At 56.4% G+C, this 21,782-nt stretch overlaps 7 protein-coding genes across 7 annotated transcripts; all 7 read left to right on the top strand.

Annotated features, from left to right (window-relative positions):
• Positions 1 to 2,413: 2,413 nt before the first annotated feature.
• Positions 2,414 to 3,025, top strand: JKF63_02825 (uncharacterized protein; the record flags this gene model as incomplete). Its single annotated transcript, XM_067898849.1, has 1 exon — positions 2,414 to 3,025. One exon carries the CDS (start codon positions 2,414 to 2,416, stop codon positions 3,023 to 3,025), a length of 612 nt encoding a protein of 203 aa, XP_067755293.1.
• Positions 3,026 to 3,933: 908 nt separating this feature from the next.
• Positions 3,934 to 5,088, top strand: JKF63_02824 (uncharacterized protein; the record flags this gene model as incomplete). Its single annotated transcript, XM_067898848.1, has 1 exon — positions 3,934 to 5,088. One exon carries the CDS (start codon positions 3,934 to 3,936, stop codon positions 5,086 to 5,088), a length of 1,155 nt encoding a protein of 384 aa, XP_067755292.1.
• Positions 5,089 to 6,698: 1,610 nt separating this feature from the next.
• On the top strand, positions 6,699 to 8,957 carry JKF63_02823 (uncharacterized protein; the record flags this gene model as incomplete). Its single annotated transcript, XM_067898847.1, has 2 exons — positions 6,699 to 8,028; positions 8,062 to 8,957. 2 exons carry the CDS (start codon positions 6,699 to 6,701, stop codon positions 8,955 to 8,957), a joined length of 2,226 nt encoding a protein of 741 aa, XP_067755291.1.
• Positions 8,958 to 10,588: 1,631 nt separating this feature from the next.
• Positions 10,589 to 13,972, top strand: JKF63_02822 (uncharacterized protein; the record flags this gene model as incomplete). Its single annotated transcript, XM_067898846.1, has 1 exon — positions 10,589 to 13,972. The coding sequence occupies one exon, from the start codon at positions 10,589 to 10,591 to the stop codon at positions 13,970 to 13,972; it is 3,384 nt and encodes a 1,127-aa protein (XP_067755290.1).
• A 794-nt stretch (positions 13,973 to 14,766) lies between these two features.
• JKF63_02821 (uncharacterized protein) lies at positions 14,767 to 16,557 on the top strand (the record flags this gene model as incomplete). The annotated part of the gene is made up of 1 exon (XM_067898845.1): positions 14,767 to 16,557. One exon carries the CDS (start codon positions 14,767 to 14,769, stop codon positions 16,555 to 16,557), a length of 1,791 nt encoding a protein of 596 aa, XP_067755289.1.
• A 990-nt stretch (positions 16,558 to 17,547) lies between these two features.
• On the top strand, positions 17,548 to 18,615 carry JKF63_02820 (uncharacterized protein; the record flags this gene model as incomplete). Its single annotated transcript, XM_067898844.1, has 1 exon — positions 17,548 to 18,615. The coding sequence occupies one exon, from the start codon at positions 17,548 to 17,550 to the stop codon at positions 18,613 to 18,615; it is 1,068 nt and encodes a 355-aa protein (XP_067755288.1).
• Positions 18,616 to 20,095: 1,480 nt separating this feature from the next.
• On the top strand, positions 20,096 to 20,818 carry JKF63_02819 (uncharacterized protein; the record flags this gene model as incomplete). Its single annotated transcript, XM_067898843.1, has 1 exon — positions 20,096 to 20,818. The coding sequence occupies one exon, from the start codon at positions 20,096 to 20,098 to the stop codon at positions 20,816 to 20,818; it is 723 nt and encodes a 240-aa protein (XP_067755287.1).
• Positions 20,819 to 21,782: the final 964 nt, after the last annotated feature.

The following is a 21,782-nucleotide window of genomic DNA, read 5'->3' as shown; positions in this document are numbered from 1 at the left end:
CCTTCCCTTCATTTCTTTTTTTTACTTCAAGGTCAGACTTCTCTTTCTCTATTCAGATGTTATACGCGCGCGCGCGTGTGTGTATGTGTGTATGTGTGTATGTTTCTCCTCTGTTTCCACGTTTGGTTGGCGTGTGCTGTGCACCACCGTGCGCTTGTGCGTTTCTGCGCTCGTCTGCATTTTGAGACAGCAGGGGATAAGCTGTGGCGCGTGTCTCTCAGGAAGATGAATTCTATATTGCCCCCCCCCCCCTTCCCTCCCTCCCCTCCCTCCCCATCTTCTCCAAATGGACGGGCACGGAAACACATGAATTCGAGACACAGCGGCCTGCAGTCTTTCTGTCAGCGCGAGAAGTAGGCGTATACACGTTGGGAGGCACTTTTAACAAATCCAGCGGGCGAACCGAAATCAGAGGCATCACGGCTTCTCTCGAATTCTCTGTGGTTTGCGCTGAGGATTAGGCGCCCGCTGTTTATTTTGGCCCACCAAAACCGCTCTTTTCATCTTTTCATCTTTTTTTTTTGTTCATGCCGGTCTATTCTCACCCCTCCTTTTTTTTTTCCTGCGCATCGAACAGGCATTGTACCCTTTGTTTTCACTGTAGGTGGGGGGTCTTCCCTCTGAGGGTGTCTGGCGAAGAGCCATTGACGGCAGTCTTCACTGTTTGTCCACGCGCGTGTAGCGTGATGGCTCTGTGTTTTTTTTTTGTGCTCTGCTGGCATGGCAGTTGGTGCGAATGCGTCCCGGTTCTTCTTCCCATGATGACACCAATCACAATACGAAATCTTCTGTCAGGGTCGTACAGCCCGGCGTCGTCGTCCCCATCGCTCCTCTCAGGAATTTCCACGCGCTTCACCCCCCCCCCTCCCCTCCCCTCCCTGGCGAACTATGTGCAAGGTCAAGGCTACAGTGCATCAAATCATGAATATGTACTCCTCCGCGGAGACGGTCTACGGGCGACGTCACGCGGCGTGGCCGTTTATATCAGCGTATGTCTTGATGGGTTTCTTCCCCTAAACTCCTTGACGAGCTGGTGCTACTTCCACTGTCATGACAGCGTTCTTCTCAGATGTTCTTGCGACACATACCCATCGGCTTACGCCGTTGTCTAATGCCCCCACACCTCAGCCTTTCTTGTCTCCCCTGCTCTCTTTCCGCTGAAGGTGACACGAATCCCACATGGGCGTGCTTTCACTTCACGGGAGGTAATCAGAGAAGGGGAGAAGAAAGAGGGATGAGTGGATGCAACGTGGTTCCGTTGCGCCCAACTGCGCTGCCCTGCACTGACTCGTTTTTTCTTTGCTTCTCGCATCTCTCTTTTGTGTCCAACTGCTCTTACTGGATCTCCATCACCCCCCTCCCTCACGATGACAGGCACGCCTCGACGTGTGTGTGTGGGGGGTGGAGTGGGGGGGGGCGGGGGCGGGACGTCGAGGAAGGGAAGGGGGGGGGTGGAGAAGGGTTCTTGGGTGACCCTTATTGCGGGGAAGTCAAACAGCGCCCTCTATCCCTTTGCCAGTGCACCTCCAGTTCTGGTGGTGACGGGGTCCAGCATCTACGGCGCAGAGAAGTCGGCGTGACATATCGCTACCAATGTCTGCCGTGAGGCTCTGGATGTCGCGGCGTCGGAGCAAGGCGTTACAGTGAATAGGTGTGTACCACCCATGTGATGGATGCAGTGACCCTGTCACTCAAGCGTATCGCACTCAGCACTGCCAGCCTTTTTGGTGAGGACGTGTGTGTCACCGCGAGGGGGGGGGGGAACCCGCGGTGGCCTGCATAAATGGTGTGTGCCTGTGTGTCTGTGTGTTTGGGACGCGAGACGCAAAGCCGAGGCGGGTATATTCCGAGGCCAGCGCTGTGCTCAGCTGACCTCGGTTAGCCTTCACCTCGACGCGTGCGTACTGCTGCTCCGCACCACGCGATGTACCGCCTGGAGTCAATGCGTGTGTGTGTGTGGGGTGAGGGTACAGTAGTTCAGTTTTTCGATTTGCATTCTGACATTGCATGTCAGACTGTAGGCAACGTGCGCGGGAATAGAATGCCAGTTACGGCTGATGCGTCCAACCCTCCCCCCCTTTTTCCCTCTTCTCCCACTTTATTCCATCTCCTACCAATTCGTTGATTAACTTCTACACATTCTCGTTGGCAAAAAATCAAACGCGGATCGGTGCGAAGTACAACTTGAGGCTCCCGCCGTGACCTCATTTGCGTCTAACTGTGCCCCGAGCGACCATTGCCCGTGCTCTGGCGCTGCGAGTGCGACAACCGTGTGCTCTGGGTTTTTCGCTTGATTCTGCAAACTTGCCCGTGAGTATGTGCGCGGCTCAGGATTTTTTTCCTTCTCTTTGAATATATATCTATATATATACATATCTGTACACACCGGCACATTGTTCAGCCTGCAAACAAGATGCAGCGCATGCACCAGTCTATACTTAATCTCAGCAGCGCCGTCATAATAGCCGCTACATCCACTGCAGCGCTTGCCGTCTCACGTCGAGCCATGCACGGAAAGCCGGCGTCAGGGCACAAGGTGCGCACGCAGCACAGCCGTCGTTGGTGGATGCAATCTAAGGCGCACCACCTCACCGCAATGCCACATGAAGAGGCCAGATCACGTCCGCACTTTCCCGCCTACAACGAGGATGTTGACCAGCCAATGGTTGTGCCCGACGGCGCCTGCTGTTTTAACTGCGACAAGACGATCGATGGGGACGACATCAACAGCTACGTGTGGGTCCCGTCTGGGAATGCGCGGGTTCCAACGACGCAGGGGTATTTCTTTCACGTGAGGTGCTTCAAGTGCTGGAACTGCAAGTACCGCATTATGCACAATCAGTTCTACTCAAAGGACGGACGCGCGTGGTGTCTGGCGTGTGCGCTTGGACGCGACATTCGAGTGCCGACGCGGCGTTGGCACACCTCTTATGTCAACACACATCGAACCGGCTCCCGCTTGACAGGGCAGTTTTTTCCTCGCCACCGCCACCAAATGGAGTTTCTCTTTAATCCGAAAGAGTAGAACTACAAGAAGGTGCTCGATATCAGTGTATGCGTGCGTGTGTGTGTGTGTGTGTGTTTGGCAAACGTTCTCCACCTAGGCAAGCCAAAAGAAGGAGTACATAGAGGAGCAAAGAAAGGAGTGAGTCGAATGCCACACATAACATCGTGAAGGCGTGCTGACCGGTCTCTGCGTCACGAGCACTATACCCCCACGAATGGTCAAACATCCGCTGAGATGTTTGGCGTTGTTGTAACTCTTGCTGTGGGGGTTGTAGAGAGAGGCCTGGCATGTCTCTCGGCGTTCCCGGACTCGCCTCTTCTCACCTTGGGTGACATTCATGAGCCCTGCCTGATCTTCTTAGCGCATCTCGTTCTCTTTTTCCTCCTCGTCTCTACGCTGCCTTCGCACCCCGGCTCCCTTGTTTCCCCTTTGAAGTGCCGACCACACTCAGAAGTAAGGACCCTCCCCCTTCCCCCGACCGGCACGTCACCCCCTCCCCCTTGCCTCCCCCTCCCCCCCCCCCCACCGCATATTCTGGCGCTGCCTTGAGCTGCTCAAAAATTCTCATATGTAGTGAAACTCTTCTTCTCCCCCTGTCTGCGTCATTTTTGCTGTACTCTGTCCGGGTTACAGCGCAGCTGCTCAGTATTCAAGCAGAGACGAAGGACAGTCACTAAACTGGTTGTTTGACACCTACTTGCGAGGTGCGCGCTCGGCCGCCGCGCCGCACTACATCAAGAAAGCTCAACCGAGAGAGGGGAGGCGTCCCGCACCGCCACGCCCTTCATTTGTTGTGCCTTTCAAGGGGTCATTCTGTGCTTTCATTCATTCAAAGGGTCGCGTGCATCCCTTCTGCGAGGCTGTCTTCGCTCTATTCGAGAGACGCCATCCCCCCCCCCCCCCCCGACACAAACGGCGCACATCCAATGTTTCGCTACATTCAAGACTTATGGTGCGCCTTCTTTCCGACGGAGGCAGTGTTTCCTCTCCAAGTCGTCGGCCGGTCCGGCGCTGCCGTGGAGTCTCGAGAGGAGCTGGAGAAGGCACTGCTCGATGCATTTCTCATCTTTACATACCGGGACGGCTTTGAAGCAATCCCGGCCGTCACGCGCCTGGTCGAGACGGATCAGGGCTGGGGCTGCCTCCTCCGCACCTCGCAAATGCTTTTGGCACATTTCTTGTGGGTCTACGCCCCTTCAGCAGATCGGAGGATTTCCCTATTTTTTGATCACTGTGGGGAAACGGCGCCGTTTTCGATTCACAACATGATCCGACGCGTGTGGAATCAACGGGCATTCAAGGCTGAGTACTGGAGCCCATCCCAGGGGTGCGAGGCCATCAAGCGGACAATGCAAGACGCCGTGGAGATGGGGCAGCTGAGGACGCGTGTGGCGGTGGTGACGTCAACAAATGCGTGTATCTACGCTGACGATGTTCAGCGTACTTTCAAGGAGGGGGCGGAGGTGGTGCTCGTCTTGGCCTCCGTGCGCGTCAGTGCGGCGGCGCAGCTGACGCAGGAGAGTTACCTCCAGATAGAGAAGCTGATGGAGCAGCCGCAATGTCTAGGGTTTGTCGGCGGTGTTCCTGGGAGGAGCTACTATTTCTTTGCACACAACCAAACACAGCTCTTTTATTTAGATCCCCACCAACGAACCACTGCCGCGTTGCTGAGCGAGGGGGAGTCCGAAGTGATGTCTGTAACGCCATCTCTCGCTGATGTGCACTGCGTACACTGGTCGCGTGTGGACACATCCATGTATCTCGCCTTCGCCGTCACGTCACGCGAGGAGTGGGCTGCGCTGGAGATGCACCTCTCGAATAGGTTTCTGCATATTGAATCGAAGCGGACGCGGCGCACCGACGGCGCCTTTGTGTCTCCGTTGCAGGAGGGCAGTAAACGTAGGTCGGACGGCGGGCCGCCATTGGAGGTGGCTTCACTACCGCACAGGCGCACGTTGCGGCTGCCTCGTGAGGGGAAAAAGCAAGAGGGTGCCGGGACCGCCTTCGCTGCCACAAAAGTGAGGGGAGAGGGTGACGTCGAGGTCGTGACTGAGACGGATTCCTGGGAATACTTGGATTGATGCATCCTCCCTTTCCCAGTGCTCGCCTTCGTCTTGGATCTTCCCCTGAGCTATATTTGCACGCCCCCACTTTTCTTGACAAGCGGCTGACATCGTTTTCACACGGTTCTGCTGTTGTTTTTTCTGCTCTCTTCCTACTATTCGACTTCGTGCTCCCCGTCATCGAGCCCCTCTTTTTTTTTTTATTGTGGCTCCGTTGTCGGTTCAATTGTATACTGGGTTTCATTTTTGCAGGATCCCTTTTCCCGCTCCTTCATCCGTGATGGTGTCTTGATTGGTTCTCAGTTCGCTGCCTCCTCCTCCCCCCCTCCCTGCAAGCTTTACGAGCAACTGCTCCTCTGTTTGATTTCGTGTACGTCTACGCGAGGCGCCTCGCCTTTGCCTCTGCCTCTTCCGTCGATCACACCCCTGCCTCCGAATAACTGCAAAGCTCATCTGTATCCCCTTTTCACGTCACACTGGTTTGCCTAACTGACGTTCTGGACTGAGCTATGACGTGGACACACACGCACACACACACACCTTAGTTACGTACATCTCACACTTCACACTACGCAGAGGCCCACGAATGCCGTCTGCCACACAGGAAGAGAGAGACCGCTGGAGGTTGGCCAGCACATTTTTTTTGGGCATCATTGCGCTTTTGTATCTTTTTTTTGTGCGTGCGTGCACTCGCCCCCTTCTGCCTGTTTGTGTCGACAACTTTATCTCAAAGAGAGGGTTTTTTTACAGAAACAAGTACAGCTGCTACAAGCCAGGGATGGTGACCCTCTCCACTTCTCCTTTCACCATGCGAGCTTGAGCAGACAGGCGTGTGTGTGGACATGGCACTCGCATGTCCATCTTTGCGTGTTGGTACGAGTAGTATTCCACTGCGTCCTTCCGTCTTTCCCTCCAGGAGGTGGGGGGGGGAGGGGGAGGGGGAGGGAAGAAAAATCTCTCTATCCCAGATGTCAATGATTCTTGCACGCGCGCATTCCTTCTCATTTTTTCTCGGTTTCTCTCTCCTCCTCTCATCGTTGATGGTTTTGGCGTGGGGAGGGGGGGGGAAGAATCGGCGATGGCTGTCAGAGATTGTGCTTTTACACTTCTGTCGTGATTCACATACTCTCTTGCCGTGCTGCACCATCAGAGTACCACCGACGGCGACCTCCTCTAGGTCTCTCAATTCTTTCTTGCCCCACTTCTCTTTCCTCAGTGTGTTATCACGGAGAGTACTGCGCTCAAGTGGTGCGGTATATTGCAGATTGCCTTCTCACCGAGGGAAGAAAGCGCTAGTAGTGCTGCGCATCCAGTCCTGCTGTTCATTGTGATACACGTCGTGTCTCCTTCGCTCGCGAAGGATCACATATCACAAACGCGCACGTGCTGGGAATGCTTGTAGGCCTCTTTGCTGCACTTTGAACCGTGACTTTTGGTACCAGGCTCGCACAGGCTTTCACCGTGTGCAGCTGAGAAAATAGTTCGAGATCCGGTAAAAGTGAGTCGGAGGACATGTTGCTTCACTCTCCCCCCGCACTACTTTAACTGGCACAGTGAAGCTACGATTCTTTTTGTGTGTACGCTGGCGCCCTGCCATCACGTGCGCCTTGTGCGAAGAAATCAGAAGGATGCTGCGAAGAGTGAGGTGTCGCCAGCTTAGTGATCGCTGCGGCGGACTGTCGAAGCCGATATTCTCTGGTATTGGGGTTCTACACGGCTTTTCTTCAGATAGCTTTTTCCGCTGCGCATTGTCCCGTGCTGCCTACGGAGCTGGCCCGTTGTCTTCGCCTCGCGTGCCGTCACCGTCGCCCCTCCGATTTTCTGTTAGTAGCCCATGTACAGTCTTCGCCACTGCAGCTCTACGCACCTCTCTGCGGTACGCATCAGGTATGGCTGGCTCGCCAACAAGTGCCCGGTCAGCAGCCAACCCTCTGCGCTTCGAGCCGCCATCATCTATGTCGCACAGCGGGCTGGCTTATGCCGCTTGCCCCATGTGTACTCGTGTCGTACATATGGGGCAGATGCTTCACCACATTCTCTCTACACACAAGGAACAAGATATGACATACTGGAGACGTCTGTGCGATGCACGATTGGCTCTGTACGAGCGGGTCACCGGTGCACCTCTCGAAGGTACAGAGACCATGCATGGGGCCTCACGCTCAACTGTGACTATGGGTGGAGCAGATGTGTCCGACGCCGGGGCAATGCCGTCATCTGGGCTTTCGCTTAATCCTCCTCCGAGCGCTCATGATGCGCTGCGGCCCTTCTTGCCCACCGTCTCCGACGCCGGGACGTACACGTGCAACTGGTGCACCGTAAGACGCGTTATTTTTTCAAGCCGTGACGCCTTTCTCCTTCATGTTGCCAAGGATCACCCAAAGCTTGATTTTGACGTTGTGGAGTCGCTCGTGCCTCAACCCCCCACGACCTCAAGTGGGGCTGCACGGAGCGACGGCGCAGAGGCATCCTCTCCGTGTGCGACCACGCCATCACGTGGTGGCGTTACGAGGTCGGACTCGTGGATGCCTGCGCAGCATTGCAGCGCAGGATCTGCTGGTGCGCCTACCGCGGCACAGGAGGCGATGGGGCATCTGGATGTAGCGTACCCGGTGCGCCGCATGCCAGGAGTGCGCACGGTGGAAGAGACAAACACCCTGACGCTGAAGCTGGGGGGGTGGAGGTCGGGCATCGGTGTGGGGCGCATAGGCGAAAGGAAGTTTGATCCCGCCCCGATTTCTGTTGCTGGCGGACGCTCCAGAGTAGCGACCTTAGCATCCTCCACGGCCAGCAGTGTGGCATCCGTGGGTGACTTGCAGTTCGCCGACGGCTGCTTCCCGTGTGAGCTGTGTTGTCGTGTTTTCGTGTCGGAGTTGAATCTTCTTCAACACCTCGAAAGTAAGCACAGCAACGTCACTGCCTCTGCTGCTGGGATAGACGCTCCGTCGGCGCCCGTTGCTGACGCTGGAGATTCACCGCCTCCCAACCCCGCTGCCACATCCTTACCCGGTGTCTTTCCGTCGTCGTCGTCGTCGTCGTCGTCGCCTGTAGAGTTGTTTGTCACGTGCGACCACTGCGAAAACAAGGGAAAGTTCTTTCGCTCGTCGTCGGCGCTATTCTCACACATTCGCTTCCGCCATCCTGCGGAGGATGCGTCATACGAAACGGAGCGGATGATCGAGGAGCAGAAGCGCCGTCGCGTGCTCCAATGTCCGCATTGTAGCTATCGCCACCCAGACGCAGCTCGACTTGAGGCGCACATGTGTGATGCACACCGAGCCATGAGCCGCGCCGACAGCACCGGTAGCTCGGCAGGCCAGAGCGTCTTGGGGGCAGTGCAGGCGCTTGGCTCCACTGTACTCAAGGCAGCACAGCCGTCCGTCTTCTCATCATTGCCACCGCTCTCGCCGCGTGGACGATTTTGGTGTAACGCGTGCGAGAAGGGCTTTTCAAATGCGTCGGCGCTGTACGCGCACACGGAGTCTAAGCACGCTGTCGTCACTCGTCTGTACCCCTGCCCCGCCTGCAAACGCGAGTTTCGTGATATACCGTCGTTGGAGTCACACATCAACGTCTTTCACAAGAACCTGAGTCTTAAGGATATGGGGCTTCAATCATCTGTGGAGTGCATCGACTGCCAGCGACACTTCCTCGACTATGAGTCACTGCACGAGCACGCCGTTCGACACCACGGCAAGAGCCCTATTGCGCCAGTCCGAAGCTTTCAAGCCCCTGCCTCTGTGTCTACTGCAGAGGATGGAGCCGGGGCATCGGATTCACATGTAGTCGGTGTGAGCACCCAAGTATCTGGCAGTACGATGACGCCGCCCGCCGTATCAGCCCCACCGAAGCCGCGTAAGGTAACTAGACGTAAGAAGGCTTCTTGAGCGGATGCTACCGATTCTGTAGGTAGCCAGGACAAGCTACATGGAGCGAAGACGTCACACCTCAAACTCGCGTGTAGGGCAGTCGCGCTGTTGCAGGTGCGCTTGTGAGCGTGTGCCCTGGTGTCCCGTCGTCTTGCCTTTGTCCTCTCTCCCTCATTTCTCGCGGTTCCTCTCCACCCTTGCCAGCATTCTTCCCCCCCCCCCCCGCCTTTCTCAATCACCGCCACCACAGTTTGTCTTGTCCACGTTTTGTGTGCGTTTGAGTGCTTGCAGGTGCAGGCGGGCGCCGGTTTGCCGTCACGCGTGATTTTTTTTTATTTGAGGTCGATGAAAGGGATGAATGCGCGCGCGCGTGTGTGTGTGTGTTTGGCGTGCGCCCTTTTCGCTTCTCCTTTGCGTGCTGGGGGAGCACGTATGCGTGCGCATTGTTTTGCAGGTCCTCACAAGAGACTAAAGCCGTGGCTCGTATGCCATTGGGCATGTGTGCAACGCGAGGGGCACGGCCTCACAGCCGCTGCTGCCCCTCTACACAGCGATTCGGAAGAGCGCGTACGTTAAGATTCGAACAATCTGCCTTGAATGTGGAGGTGGGTTGTAGTGTGTGGGATGGGGGACACTGTAGAACGTGTCCCGCGTCTGAGGCGGTATGTACCCCCTCGCACGCACTTCATTTCACTTCTGATAGCAATTTCTACTCACCCAACCCTCTCTGTGCCCTCACGCTCTGTACTGCTTCTGTTGCCCCTGTGTATGTGTGTGCCTATTGATGCCTCCCTGCGTGCACTGGATTCCACCGTACTCCAAACGCCCTCATCGCTGTCGTCTTTTCTCTTTCGGCATGTGTGTCTTTCTCTGTGTGTATGTGCGTTTGGAGCACATCTACAAATTACAGCACACCCTCACACTTAGTTGCTGCTACGCCAGTTCCTCCCCCCTTTTTTTTCTTTGCGTCCCCTCCCTCCCCCCCCTTCGAGAAGACTCGCATACACAGGGGCGCTACCACCCAGAGGACTAGGAGGTCTTTGGAGGAAACGAGAATTGCGTGACATCAAACCGCTTCACTAAAGTACCCGCAGGTGCCCCCCTCCCCCACCAAAAAAAGGGAAACGAAGGCCGCCTCTCCTCGCTAAGGGGTTTGCGCGCCTACCCCAGACCCTCTTCTCCCATACACACACACACACACACAGGCGGACACACAAAGCTGCAGCAGGAAGCGAGCTTAGGCAGACGTCAATATTCTTGCCGGTGTGCGTGTGTGTTGCATGGCACATCGTCGTGTCGTTGGGCAGGAGAAGCAGGATTGAGCTCAACGTCCCCTTCATTGCACATTGTAGAAGCTCGCATTTGATTTGAACAGGGGTTGTCCGATACGATATCTCACAACACAACGACATACCCTAGCGTCTGCGCAACTGTGAGAGTAACGGCACGTTCATTCACGGCTTGGTCGTTTGCTTCAACTTGACCACTTACACCACCATCGGCCCCGCAGCTGCAGCGTGCTCTGCGGTTCCCCATCCCTTTCATCCCGCTTTGTTACTTTGGGCAGAGAGCGGTGGTGTGGTGGGGAAGGGAGGGAGGGCGGGCGGGCGGGAGGGACGGAGGACGATTTCTGATTTCAGAGTATAGTCATGAGTCTCAGCTCACAAGGCAGTGCGCCATGGAAGTTCCGCGGCGACGCCACGGCGTCTGTCGGGGCGATCACGGCGGTGGAGTTCGACCCCGACGTGGAGCTAATTTGGGTCTGTGACGCCTTCGGCACACTCATGAGCTTCTCTCTCCAGTCGCAGGGCCAAGGTGAGGCACCGGCGTGGGTCAACTACTCATCTTTTTCCGTCTCCAGCCGCCCTGCCGCGAACATATTTTTCCTCAACATGGGCGGCGAGCGAATGGTGACAGTGGCAGACCGGGAGGTGATTCGGGGGTACAAGCGTGGTGGCGTGCTGATGATGTGCCTGCCGCAGCCCACTGCAGCGCAGAATTACATTGACCTCTTCCAGGCGAACAACAACACTGGTGTGATGTTCTACACCGGCAACGCTGGTCTAACGCGACTTGTGCTCAATGACCAGCAGACAGACCAGCACACCGTTCCGATGGAAGCAACGGTGGTGACTCTGAAGCAATGTGACAGGTGGGTTGCGGCGGGAAGCGCCTGTGGTGCTGTGAGTGTGCGCAGCGCATCCGATCTTAGCTTGGTTGGCCAAGTTGCTCCATCGCGGAACCGTGTCATGGCCCTGGAGGTGTTTGACAACACAGTGATGGCTGCATACTCGGAGCGGTCGGCAACGTCCTTTGTAAAGGTGTTCGATGTGCGGATGATGTCGGAGGCGGTGTCCACCATTCAGGACATCCCATCCGGTAACGTGACACAGATGCGTCGCTACCAGGACGGCTTTGGCTTGTCAAGTGACAGGGCATTCCTGCTGTCGCCTGGAGGTTTTCACATCATCCAGCTGGATCAGGACAAGCCAGTGTTCTCGTCGAACCCCCTGAGCGAGGGTAGCTGCACCGCTGTGGCTGTTTCCCCGTCCAACATGTGCGCCGCCATCGGCAACGACAAGGGCAGTTTCTACGCCCTCGCTCACCCCGCCACCCGGGACGACTACATAATGACCACCTTTGTCCAGCCGGTGCGGCCGAAGCACCCGGTCTACCATCGCAGCTGGGAGGAGCCGAGCATCGCGGACGGCTTCGATGACTCGACCGACTTCAGCGCCCTCGCCTCCAACTGGCCTGAGGACGACTACATGATCCTGACAGTGCCACAGAAACTTCGGTGCGTCAACTACGAGTCCCACAGCATTGTGCCGAACGAGTGGGGGCTGATGCGGGCAGACAGCCGCTTGCCAGATCCGAAGGACAAACTCAGCTCTATCCTGCCAAACCCATACCCTTTCAACACGCAGTTGGGTGACGACCCAGCCTGTGCGCAGGAGGCGCTGCTCGAGCTGCGCAAGGATATGAAGCGAAAGCACAAGTCTTCGCGTGTTGGCGGCGGTGAGTACAGCCCGATGGAGGATTCTTTGCAGGTGTGCTACAGCGTTCAGCATAAGCTGGATTGGCGCAGCTACAACGAGGTTGCACAGCGCGTCATCGGCATGGACAACAGTTTCCCCGAGTGCTGGATAACGCCGCTCCTCCAGTCACTCTATCTGTGTCAGCCACCCGAGTTCCCCATTCGCAAGGTCATTCTGCGGCATATCTGCCGGAGAGAGTTTTGCATGACGTGCGAGATAGCCTTCATCTTTTCCAACATGCTGACCACTTCCTCCAGCGTGCTGGGGATGAAGGGGGAGGCGCTGCCGCCGATTGTCCCTGTGGCGCATTTCATTCGAACGGCGCGGCAGATCCGTGCGTTCATCAACGCCCAGGTGTTCCAGCGACCAAAAAACCGTGATGATGCAGTGGCAAAAATGCATCTGGCGCAGCGGTTAGTGCTGGAGACGCTGCACAAAGATCTCCAAGACCAAAAGGCTTACCCCTTCATGAACTACGAGGCGCCCATCGAATATGAGGGCGCCATTGCCGCTCTTTTCGGTACTGAATTCACGTCAAATGGCCGTGTACACATCGAGCCGCGCTTCTATTGGGAGGTGCCCGGCTCTGCGCTGAAGGTGGATGAGGGGCTGCAGCACTTGCTGAAGCAGTTGGAGGGGTACAAGGATCAAGTTCAGATAAAGCGGCTTCCGCCCATCATTGTTCTCCTCCTGAACCCGGAGCACAGCAATCTAAAGCCGCCAACGAGCCTCAAAATTTCGCGCGCCGGCAAGGAGGACTACAACTATGTCTTGAACAGCAATATAGTTCACCTCGCCGACGATGTGGAGGACACAGGCAACTTTGTCAGCCAGCAGCGCATAAAGGACGACAGCTTCGCACTCGTGAACGACTACCGCGTGACAGCGCCAATGAAAATGCAAGACTTGGAGCGCCTGGTGCCTGCGCTGCGCTCCTACTCGGCGGTGGTCACCTTCTATGCACTTGACAATCTTACCACGCCGCCGTACGCCCGTATGGACGACTCGCGCCCACCAAACCTGTGGCACCTGCTCGGGCCCCTGCTGACAAACGACGTGCTGTCTCGCCCGCTGCTGCGTGACCCCGCAAAACAGGCTTTTAGATCGCCCTTGTCCTCGTACACGGATATCAAGGCCGGCGACCTAGTCGCCATTGATGCCGAGTACGTGGTCCTCAAGTGGGCGAGCCGCGACGAGGGTAACGATATGTTCGTATCACCACGCAAGCCGCACATGGGACTTGCCCGTGTGAGCTGCATTTTGAGCCGCGAGGACGGCGATGAGCGCACCATCGTAGACGACTACGTGCACATCCCCGAGGAAATCGAAGACTATGTCACGCAGTACAGTGGCATTCACCCAGGCGACCTCGACCCCCTCGCGTCGTCCAAGAGCTTGACCTCTCTCAAGTCTACGTACCTGAAGTTGCGTGCTTTGGTGGACGGCGGCGTGATCTTTGTGGGCCATGGCCTCGCGCAAGACTTTCGCGTCTGCAATATAGTCGTGCCTCGCAAGCAGATCATCGACACTCTTGAGATCTTCCATAAACCCGGCTCCCGGTACCTGTCGCTGCGCTTCTTGGCATATCACGTGCTCGGTGAGAGTGTCCAGGAAGACGAGCATGACTCCATCGAGGATGCCCGCACGTCGCTGCGTCTCTTCCGCAAGTATCAGTTGCTCAAGAGCGAGGGTGCATTCGAAAGTGTACTGGATCATCTCATGGCCAAGGGTGCGGAGACGAGTTGGTACGTGCCGGATACGAAGTCGATGTTCCGCGGCAGCCCGCAGACCCCGCCCGTATCTGTGATGGGTTCACCTGTATTTGAGAAAATGGCAAAGTCCGTTGCAGAGTCTGACGAGAAGGATATGGACGCATTTGATATGGCGGCTGCCGCAGCAGCGGCTGCAACCGAAGGAGACGAGGATGATGGTGACAACGACGCACCCATGGCCCGCGGGGTGCTGGAGGCGGTGCGGAGGTCCATGGAGAGGTAGACTGGGGTGGCAGGGATGGTCGCCCACTTGCGTGCTTTTGCATCTCACGTCGTACTGCGAAGTGTGTGGCTGCGCGATTGGGTCTGTGCCCAGCTCTGAGTCGAGAGGGCGAATGTCTGGTGCTTCGCTAAATTTTTCTTTGTGCTTTCTCGCTCGTTCTCGGGTACGAATTCCCTATGGTGTTATGTTGTTGGTATTTTCTTCCTCGTTTGGCGGTTGTCTGCGCCAGCGTGTGCGCACATTTTGGGTGGCGCGATGGGCGTCAGTGCGCTCGCTTGTCTTTGTCTCCCTGTATCTCTCTCCCAGGTTCTACTGGTCACTCTTCTTTAAGTGGACAGAACAACAACAAGTCGTGCGTGGCAAACAAAAGGAAGCGAGGGTGAGACCAAACTTCCATCTTGGGTCTACTCTTGTCTACCTGTGGCCTCTCACGGCGACCACACTCGAATTGTGTGTGCGTGTGTGAGCTCATTGTTGCTCTTTACCACCGCGGTCTAACAATTTTTTTTTCCTCCCTCGCGGTGTATTCCTTCAACTCATGGCATGAGGCTGATATGTGTCCCTTGGCGACTCTTGTGCACGCAGCGGTTTTTCTATACAACTGCAACAACGCTGTGGCCGCGTCTGCACTCTCCCTCTCGCTCGTGCAGGGTTTACCTTCTCGCGTACCTGAACCGACTCGCCAACCACTTCCCGTAATTCGCACTTCTTCTTCCCCCCCCCCCCCAAAAAAAAAAAACAAAACATAAACATAAAAAGCACGCGCGAGCATACCCAGAGCGTGTTGCCACAATATGAGGCCAACATTGGTGCCGATCCCGCCGGATGCGCCGCGGTGTGAGGACGGCTTTGAGTCCGCATCTGGCATTCAAGTCACTTATAAAAAAGACTGGATTAGACAGCACCCCGTAGAGGGTGACGGGTTATGCACTCACTTATATCAATACCTCCACAAGAACGTAAAGGGCAGAGAGCACTCGATGTCTGAGGTGTTCTTGCCCGACACCGTCGTGTTCGACCACAACTTCCCCCGCGCGTGGTACGTCTACGACCCGAAGAACAGCGAGATCGTGAAGCGGCCAGGGTCGATGCTGGATGCGCGGACTATGTACGATTGCTTTGCCGAATCCGTGAAGGGCTGCGATATCGTCGCTCAATTCTTTCACACCACCGTCAACGTAGAGGAGGAGTGGCGCTCCTTGCTTACACCCCATCAGCGTAAGTCGCACGCGTACCGCGATCAGCAGCTCACCTATGTGGAGTTCTTCACGGCAGATGCGCTACACAGATTTCTGTTTGGCCAGAATCGCAAGCCTGACGGCGTTCTCCAGAAGTTCGTCATCCCCAAGGGCGAAGGGTCAAGTCGGTACAACTTCCAGCTGCAGGTGATCTGGACCCCTTACATCACGACAGTCTACCGCCGCACAAACCGCTTTCGGATGACTGACCACGCCGTGCCGCTCGCTCTTCGCGCCGCCACCTTTGATGGTGCGCCTCACCTCAGTGAGGAGACCCTCGTCGCCGATGAAACGAAGCGGCAGGTGACTCATCTGTGTGAGAGTATCGCCGAACATTTTTACACAACCGAGAAAAAGCGCTTATCGCGTCTCATCATGTACGTGAAGACTGACGATCAAGGCCACATGCAGCTGCTTTGGAGCAGCTGCGTGCGCGTAGCTCCCGATGCCATGAACCCAACACTTTTTCGAGTGCCCATGCCTCTGAACATGCGGACAGAAGTGCTTAATGATGGCGGAAGCACACTGATGCGACTGCAGAAGCGCTGTCACCGGCAGCGGCAGCTTCTCGCGCTCGACGTAGAGCTTTTCGACTTGTCACGGGACTTTGAGTTCGCGCTCAAACTGAACACGGTGCACAAGATGCAGGCAAAGACTTTAGGCGTTCGAGACAGGGGGCGCTGTACCAGGCCGAAAGTGCGGCCGATGCGAATGCGCGGTGGGAATCAGGTGCCGCTGGAGCAAGGGAATCCGCTCTACCCGTCGTTCGTCGCTCTTCAGGTAGGCAGCGGCGGTACCCCCCCGGCAGGTATCGCATCATTCGCCACCGACGGAGACAGCTGCACGCAGTTGGGTCGGGGTAGCTCTGTTTCACATGAAGATAGCGTGCATGTCGAAGGACGCGCGGTCGAGCCCATCCTCGACACGGTTGCGCAGGTGCAGGAGGAGATGGTTGCGTTGGCTATGGATGTGTGGTACGCAACATACTCCACGACACTGGCCAAGGATCCTTCCGTAATGCCGACCGCGCATGTCGAGCTCGCAGCTCCACTGGTAGGCACACTCACCCAGGAGGAGCTCCAGGGGTTGGTGGAGGTGCTGGGGCTTCTTCCTGCGGACAGCTGTTCTGTCGCTGCGACTTCGTCTGCTAGTGTCACTGGCGTCCCTGCGGGGACGTTGGAGGCTCACTACGTGGTCGCCCCGTACATGGTCACCTCTGGGCGGCGCTTGGATCGCCCGTCGGCCGAGGTGGAGGTGGACGTGGTGAATTACCTCGAGGAGGTGTTCCGATGTCGAGGGCAGGAGATCAGCCACCGTTTCACGGAGAAATTCAGCCACTTTCTTTGATGTGTAGGCCGTAGGCATGGTGCCCGACGTTCACATCTTTGACTTCCCGCTGAGCTGCACCGTATGGAATCCCCCGCCTCCCCCCATCACCACCGACTCTTTTTCCCTTTTTTTTTCGCTTTACCCCGCCCCCCCCCCCCCTTCTCCCGGCCACATCCACAAGGCGAGCGCTGAGGGCAGAGGGAGGGAGAGGGGGGGGGGCGTGGCGTGGAGCTCGCGGCGTGTGTTGCCCTTTCCTCAGAAGATGTTACCGTAGAGCGTATAGACTAGACAGTGCATGTTTCGTTTTGTTTCCTTTTGTGTTGGTCTCCCATTTGATCTCGGGACCCGTATGGGATGGTCTGCTGATCTCGGGCTCGCTTGTTGGTGTCGCCGTATTGGCCTTCTTCCATAGTCTCCCTCCCCCTACCTCTGTTTATCAAGCTCTCTAAAGCTCCAGCATGCCCCCCCCCCCCTTGAGGAACGCTTTTCTCTTCTCGTTACAGCGTCGAGTTTCCATGTGACTGAATGTTGGGGAAAGTGTGTGCGGCGGGCATTGTGCACGCACATGGCGCTGTGGCTGGCATGCCTGTGCTCGCTGTGATGGAGTTATACCACCCTTGCTTTGTGTACTTTCCAACCGCCTCCTTCGATACACCGGTCGAATTGCTGTTTTGATCGTATGCGCACTCTTGGAGGGTACGTTGCACTGGGTTTGCTCTATCAAGCTTTTTAACGCGAGAAACGCTGGCGGTCTTGCCCCGATGCCTCGACGCTCTCATGCAGGGAAACACCTTTGCTCTTGTTCGCCTCACGCTACACCTCCACGGCTCCCTCTCCCTTGTCGTTTTCTCTCCCCCCCTGCCGATCGTCTGTCCTGGCGCGTGGGCGTGCACTCTGTCCGAGAGTGCAACGTTGTGCGCAGGTGACAAGAAGGCTTCCACATGGTGCTCTACACGCATCTGTACAGAGACCAAACCGACTTGTCACACAGTGTGTGCCTGTTTTGAAATGAGCTTCGGTAGCCCGTCAAGCTACCGAAGCTTCTTCGGCTACCGTACTACGACCCCCTACCAGCAGCCCATTGCACACCGACAGGGATACACGGAGGCGCAACTCACAGTGCGACAGCACGCTGCCGTCATCATGGGCTGCTCTACGGGGTGCGCGCTTGTCACGGTGCCGATTGGAAAATTGGAGCGACTGTACTTCCTCAGCGATGTCCCCGGTGAGTCAAACCGCATTTACATGTCAGACAAGCGGGCGCAGTTCTTTCGGGTGATGTTACACACACGATGGTGGCAGGGTCGCTCGGTACTCTGGATGGCGGCGGACTATGGCTTTCTACTCTCCACCTTCGTCATGCTGCGGCAGTCATTGAATACGATGTCCGTTGCATCTGAATGGGGCAACAGCCGCCATGGCTTTGTTGCAGGTGCTGTGACGGGTGCGCTGTACGCCACGATGCGCCATCCATACGACGTGCTGCAGGCAACAGCAGAGGCTGCGACGGGACCCCGCCCGTTTCGCGGCGCTCTGGACGTCCTCGTGACGGCGCTGCAGGAGCGACCAAAGGTGCTGCTTGGAGTGTATCGCGGCTTCTCCCTCACACTCCTCGGTCGCTCATCGCAGTTTGCCCTTCAGTTTGGCCTCTACAACTGCCTGCGTTACGATGGGGTTTACCGCCATGGCATGATGTTGTTCCTTTACTGTCACCTCGCCACATTTTTAGGCATGGCAGTCCACTACCCGGTGCAGTCGCTACGGCAGCAACTCCACATCATCAACTCGGCCACTCGAGGGCGGCCGCGGGGTTATCGCTCTCTTTTTATTGATCTACGCCGGCGCCATGGTATTACGAAGCTGTACGATGGATTCTTTCGCAACAAGCCCGTGCTCAACGCAGTGCCAGCAGCGTTGCTAATGGTGGCGTACGACGTGAGCACCCGCCGCTACACGGAGTACCTCTACCCCGACTTGACAGCGCCACCTGTCCACACACAGTCCCTCACCTCTGTCTCGGCCCCCGCCTATGTGACGCACCCGTCGCCGTACGAGTTTGTGCGCAAGACCCCGTGAGATGGAGTTGATGTAGTTATCGTCCCTGCGTTGGTCCCCTCCCCCTCCCCCCCCCCCCCCCTTGTGTGTGTGTGTGTGTGCATGTAACCGCATCGCACATGAAGAGGGAGTGGGGATGGGAGGGATCTGGGTGCGCATATGCCACTCTCTCATCTGTGCTGCAGACAGACCTCTCAGGGGGTGGGGTGAGGGAGCGAGAAAAGAGCGACGCTGAGGGCCGGCGCATTCATGAGGCGAAGCCCTCCCTTATTTTCTTCTATCGCACGCATATGCCTCCCCCCGCCCTCCTCTCTCCCCCACTCCTACTCGGTGATGCGTCACATAATACCGTTGCGCTTGTTCACACAACACTGCGAGTTCTACTGTTGTTCTCCGCAATCACGATCAACAAAGAAATATTATGCAGTGCATACGCACAGCAGTGGTCTTTGCCGAGGCGCGCGCCGTCGCAGCTGCAGCTCTGTGCTAGCAGCGCCGTCAAGATTATAAGTAAAAGATGGAGGGGGGGGGGTGCGTTGCACCTGGATGGTTGGATTGCAGGCATCGATCTCTTTTTTCCTTTTTTATGACTTTGCGCGGTGACTTCTGCTTTAGAAAGAGAAAAAACGTCTGGAATATTTTTTTCCCCCTTGACGAACCCGCTATGCGGTATCCACGATGCGCCACGCCACTTCTTCTCTGACACTAGCCATCACGGCTTTCCTCCTTTCTGTATTTATCGTCCCCACTCCTTGCATATGACCACCTTATGGCAACGCTCACCGCTCATCGTGGTTGCACACGTTCTTTTGTGTACTTGGGTCACGTAGCTCTTCTGGGATTGTTTTCCATTACTCCTGCCACACACACACACACACACACACACGCACAGTTGGACGTACAGAACAAATCACTGCAGTCATCTGCCGTGGTTTTCCATTCTCAGTCGCATCTGCCCCCCGACCTGCTCTCTGCCCTTCGTACCCCCTGCTCCCCTTCACTTTACTACTTTTCCTCCGCTATTGTGCCAAACACTCACATCGCCATTTGCTGCCCTCCCCACCTTTTGACACAGCCACGTGACTACACGCCTTCAGTTTTTTTTTTTTTTCAGATCTTGCCACACTCGCTCTCCCCGCGTGCGTGTGCTGGCGCATGTGGACGTGATTGGAGTGTTGTCTGGCGCTCATCACATTCACCCGTCTGACAGCCCAAAACAAACAAAATCTCGTTTTTCTTTCGTCTTTGCGCCTTTTGTTGCGCTGCCGTGTTTGTTCTCTTGCTTCGTGTAATCTTTAGCCCACTCGAGTGTGTTGGTGTGCTTGAGAGCGCCGCCGCTGTGCTGAGGCCGATTCCATAAACGTGTGCTCTGAAGCAGAGCGGATGGGGTCGGGTGCCTAGAAGAGCGACTTCCCGTTGACACATCCACACGCATACGCACAGAAGACAGACAGAGAGAGAGAAGGGGGGGGGTAGCACAGAGGACTCGTCGTTGTAAGGAATGGATTATCTTCTTAGCGCAGTGTCGCATGTAAGGCTTAAGCGCAGAGTAGCCGCTGTTGTCGCGGATTGTGTCTTCCGGCGAGAGCAGCAGGGGTTTGTAAAGTTTTTGACTGAGTGCGTGGCTCTCGCGGACCGACACCCAGAGCTGGTGCTGTCGACTGTTCGACACCACCTCGTACTTGCTCACCCGGAAGGCACCTACGGTGCCTTGCTCTTGTTGGAGCAACTGGTTTCGCTGTGCAACTACGGTTTTCACCTAGCCTTGGCAAGGGATGAGCTCATACAGGACTGCATTGTGCACTTGGCCGTGGCGCGCGGCGAGGGTGAGGCGCACCAAAAAGTGCAGCGACTCGCCCGCCTGACTCTGCTGGAGTACTCACGTATATTCGTGGACGATAAAGACTTTCTTCGTCTGTCTGCGCTAGTTTCCTCCTTTGAACATCAGACACACAAGAGTCTGATGCGATGCCTCAACGTGCAGAATCGACGAGTGCGCTTCCGAGACGTGGAGCAGAGCGACATAATTCCAATCAGCCCCAAAGAGTCTATCGGCTGCACGAGTTCTACTGGCCGCCTGGTAAAACCACTGAAGCTGAGCTCGGCACCCGAGGTATGGCCATGTCACGCCTGCACGTACCTCAACGCTCCGTCTGCCAAGCGCTGCGCCGCCTGTGAGACGCTGCGCTCCGCAGACACAGTGACGCACTGCACCCCCTCCTAAGCGAAACCGCGTGTGTGTCAGCCGTCTTTGTCTTCACACCAGGCACGGAGGGATTCGACTTGAGCGCAGGCGGTCGTCCCCAGCCGTTGTGGTGCCGCTGCCGACGGTCGAGGGCGACGAGATGGAGGCCTGGTGAGTCCCAGGCCTCGATCCGTGCCCCCCCCCCCCAAAAAAAAAAAAAACGAGGATGCTATCTCTTTCAGCTGCGGCCCGAGCGATGCTTCCGAGGCACAGCTCTGCTCTGGCTATGGCCTGCCGGCAGCCATGTACGCAGACCTAGCGCACATGACTCACTTGACCACAAGCACAGTAGTGTCGACGTACACGTCAGACACACCGGCATCTACTTCTTCAACCAGGCGCGTTGTCGTGTGCAGCGATGGGCAGTGTCAGGGTGGTCTTTTGCGGCGCCATTGGAGGCGGGACAGCACAACGGTGCGTCTGTGTGGCGGTGATGGGGGACCCCACCCCACCTCTCGATACTGGTGATAATGCGTGATCACGTTATGCACTCCTTTCCTTTCACACTTCGCTGTTTGTATGCAATATTGGAAAACACACAGGGGGACGTGGGCACAGACACGTCGTGACACACAGAAGACTCGCAAGCACCCGCTAGTGTTTGAGAAAAAGAACGTGGGGAGAGGAGGAGGAGGAGGAGATGGGGGAGGGGGGGAGCTGATAACGGCACCCCTGTACTTTTGCGTGTCGTGTGCGGGTCGTTTTTTTTTTCCTCCTCCCTCTCTTCTTCCCTCTCCCTGTATTGTTCTTTTTACAAATATATATATTAATATATATATATACATATACATGTGTCTTGGAGTCTTGGTGGAAACGTGACGCGCAGCACTTTATGCTCCCACGCGCCCTTCAAGAGAGAAGGCGGGAGAGAGGAGGGGCGCACCTGGGCCGCTTTCTTTCTCCTCCTTCGTCACAAATGCGTTAGTCTCAGCAAGAAGCCGAT

This window comes from Porcisia hertigi, chromosome 30 (assembly GCF_017918235.1).
Source record: "Porcisia hertigi strain C119 chromosome 30, whole genome shotgun sequence".
In the NCBI taxonomy this organism is placed as follows: domain Eukaryota; phylum Euglenozoa; class Kinetoplastea; order Trypanosomatida; family Trypanosomatidae; genus Porcisia; species Porcisia hertigi.
This window is presented reverse-complemented; position numbering and strand designations above follow the sequence as displayed.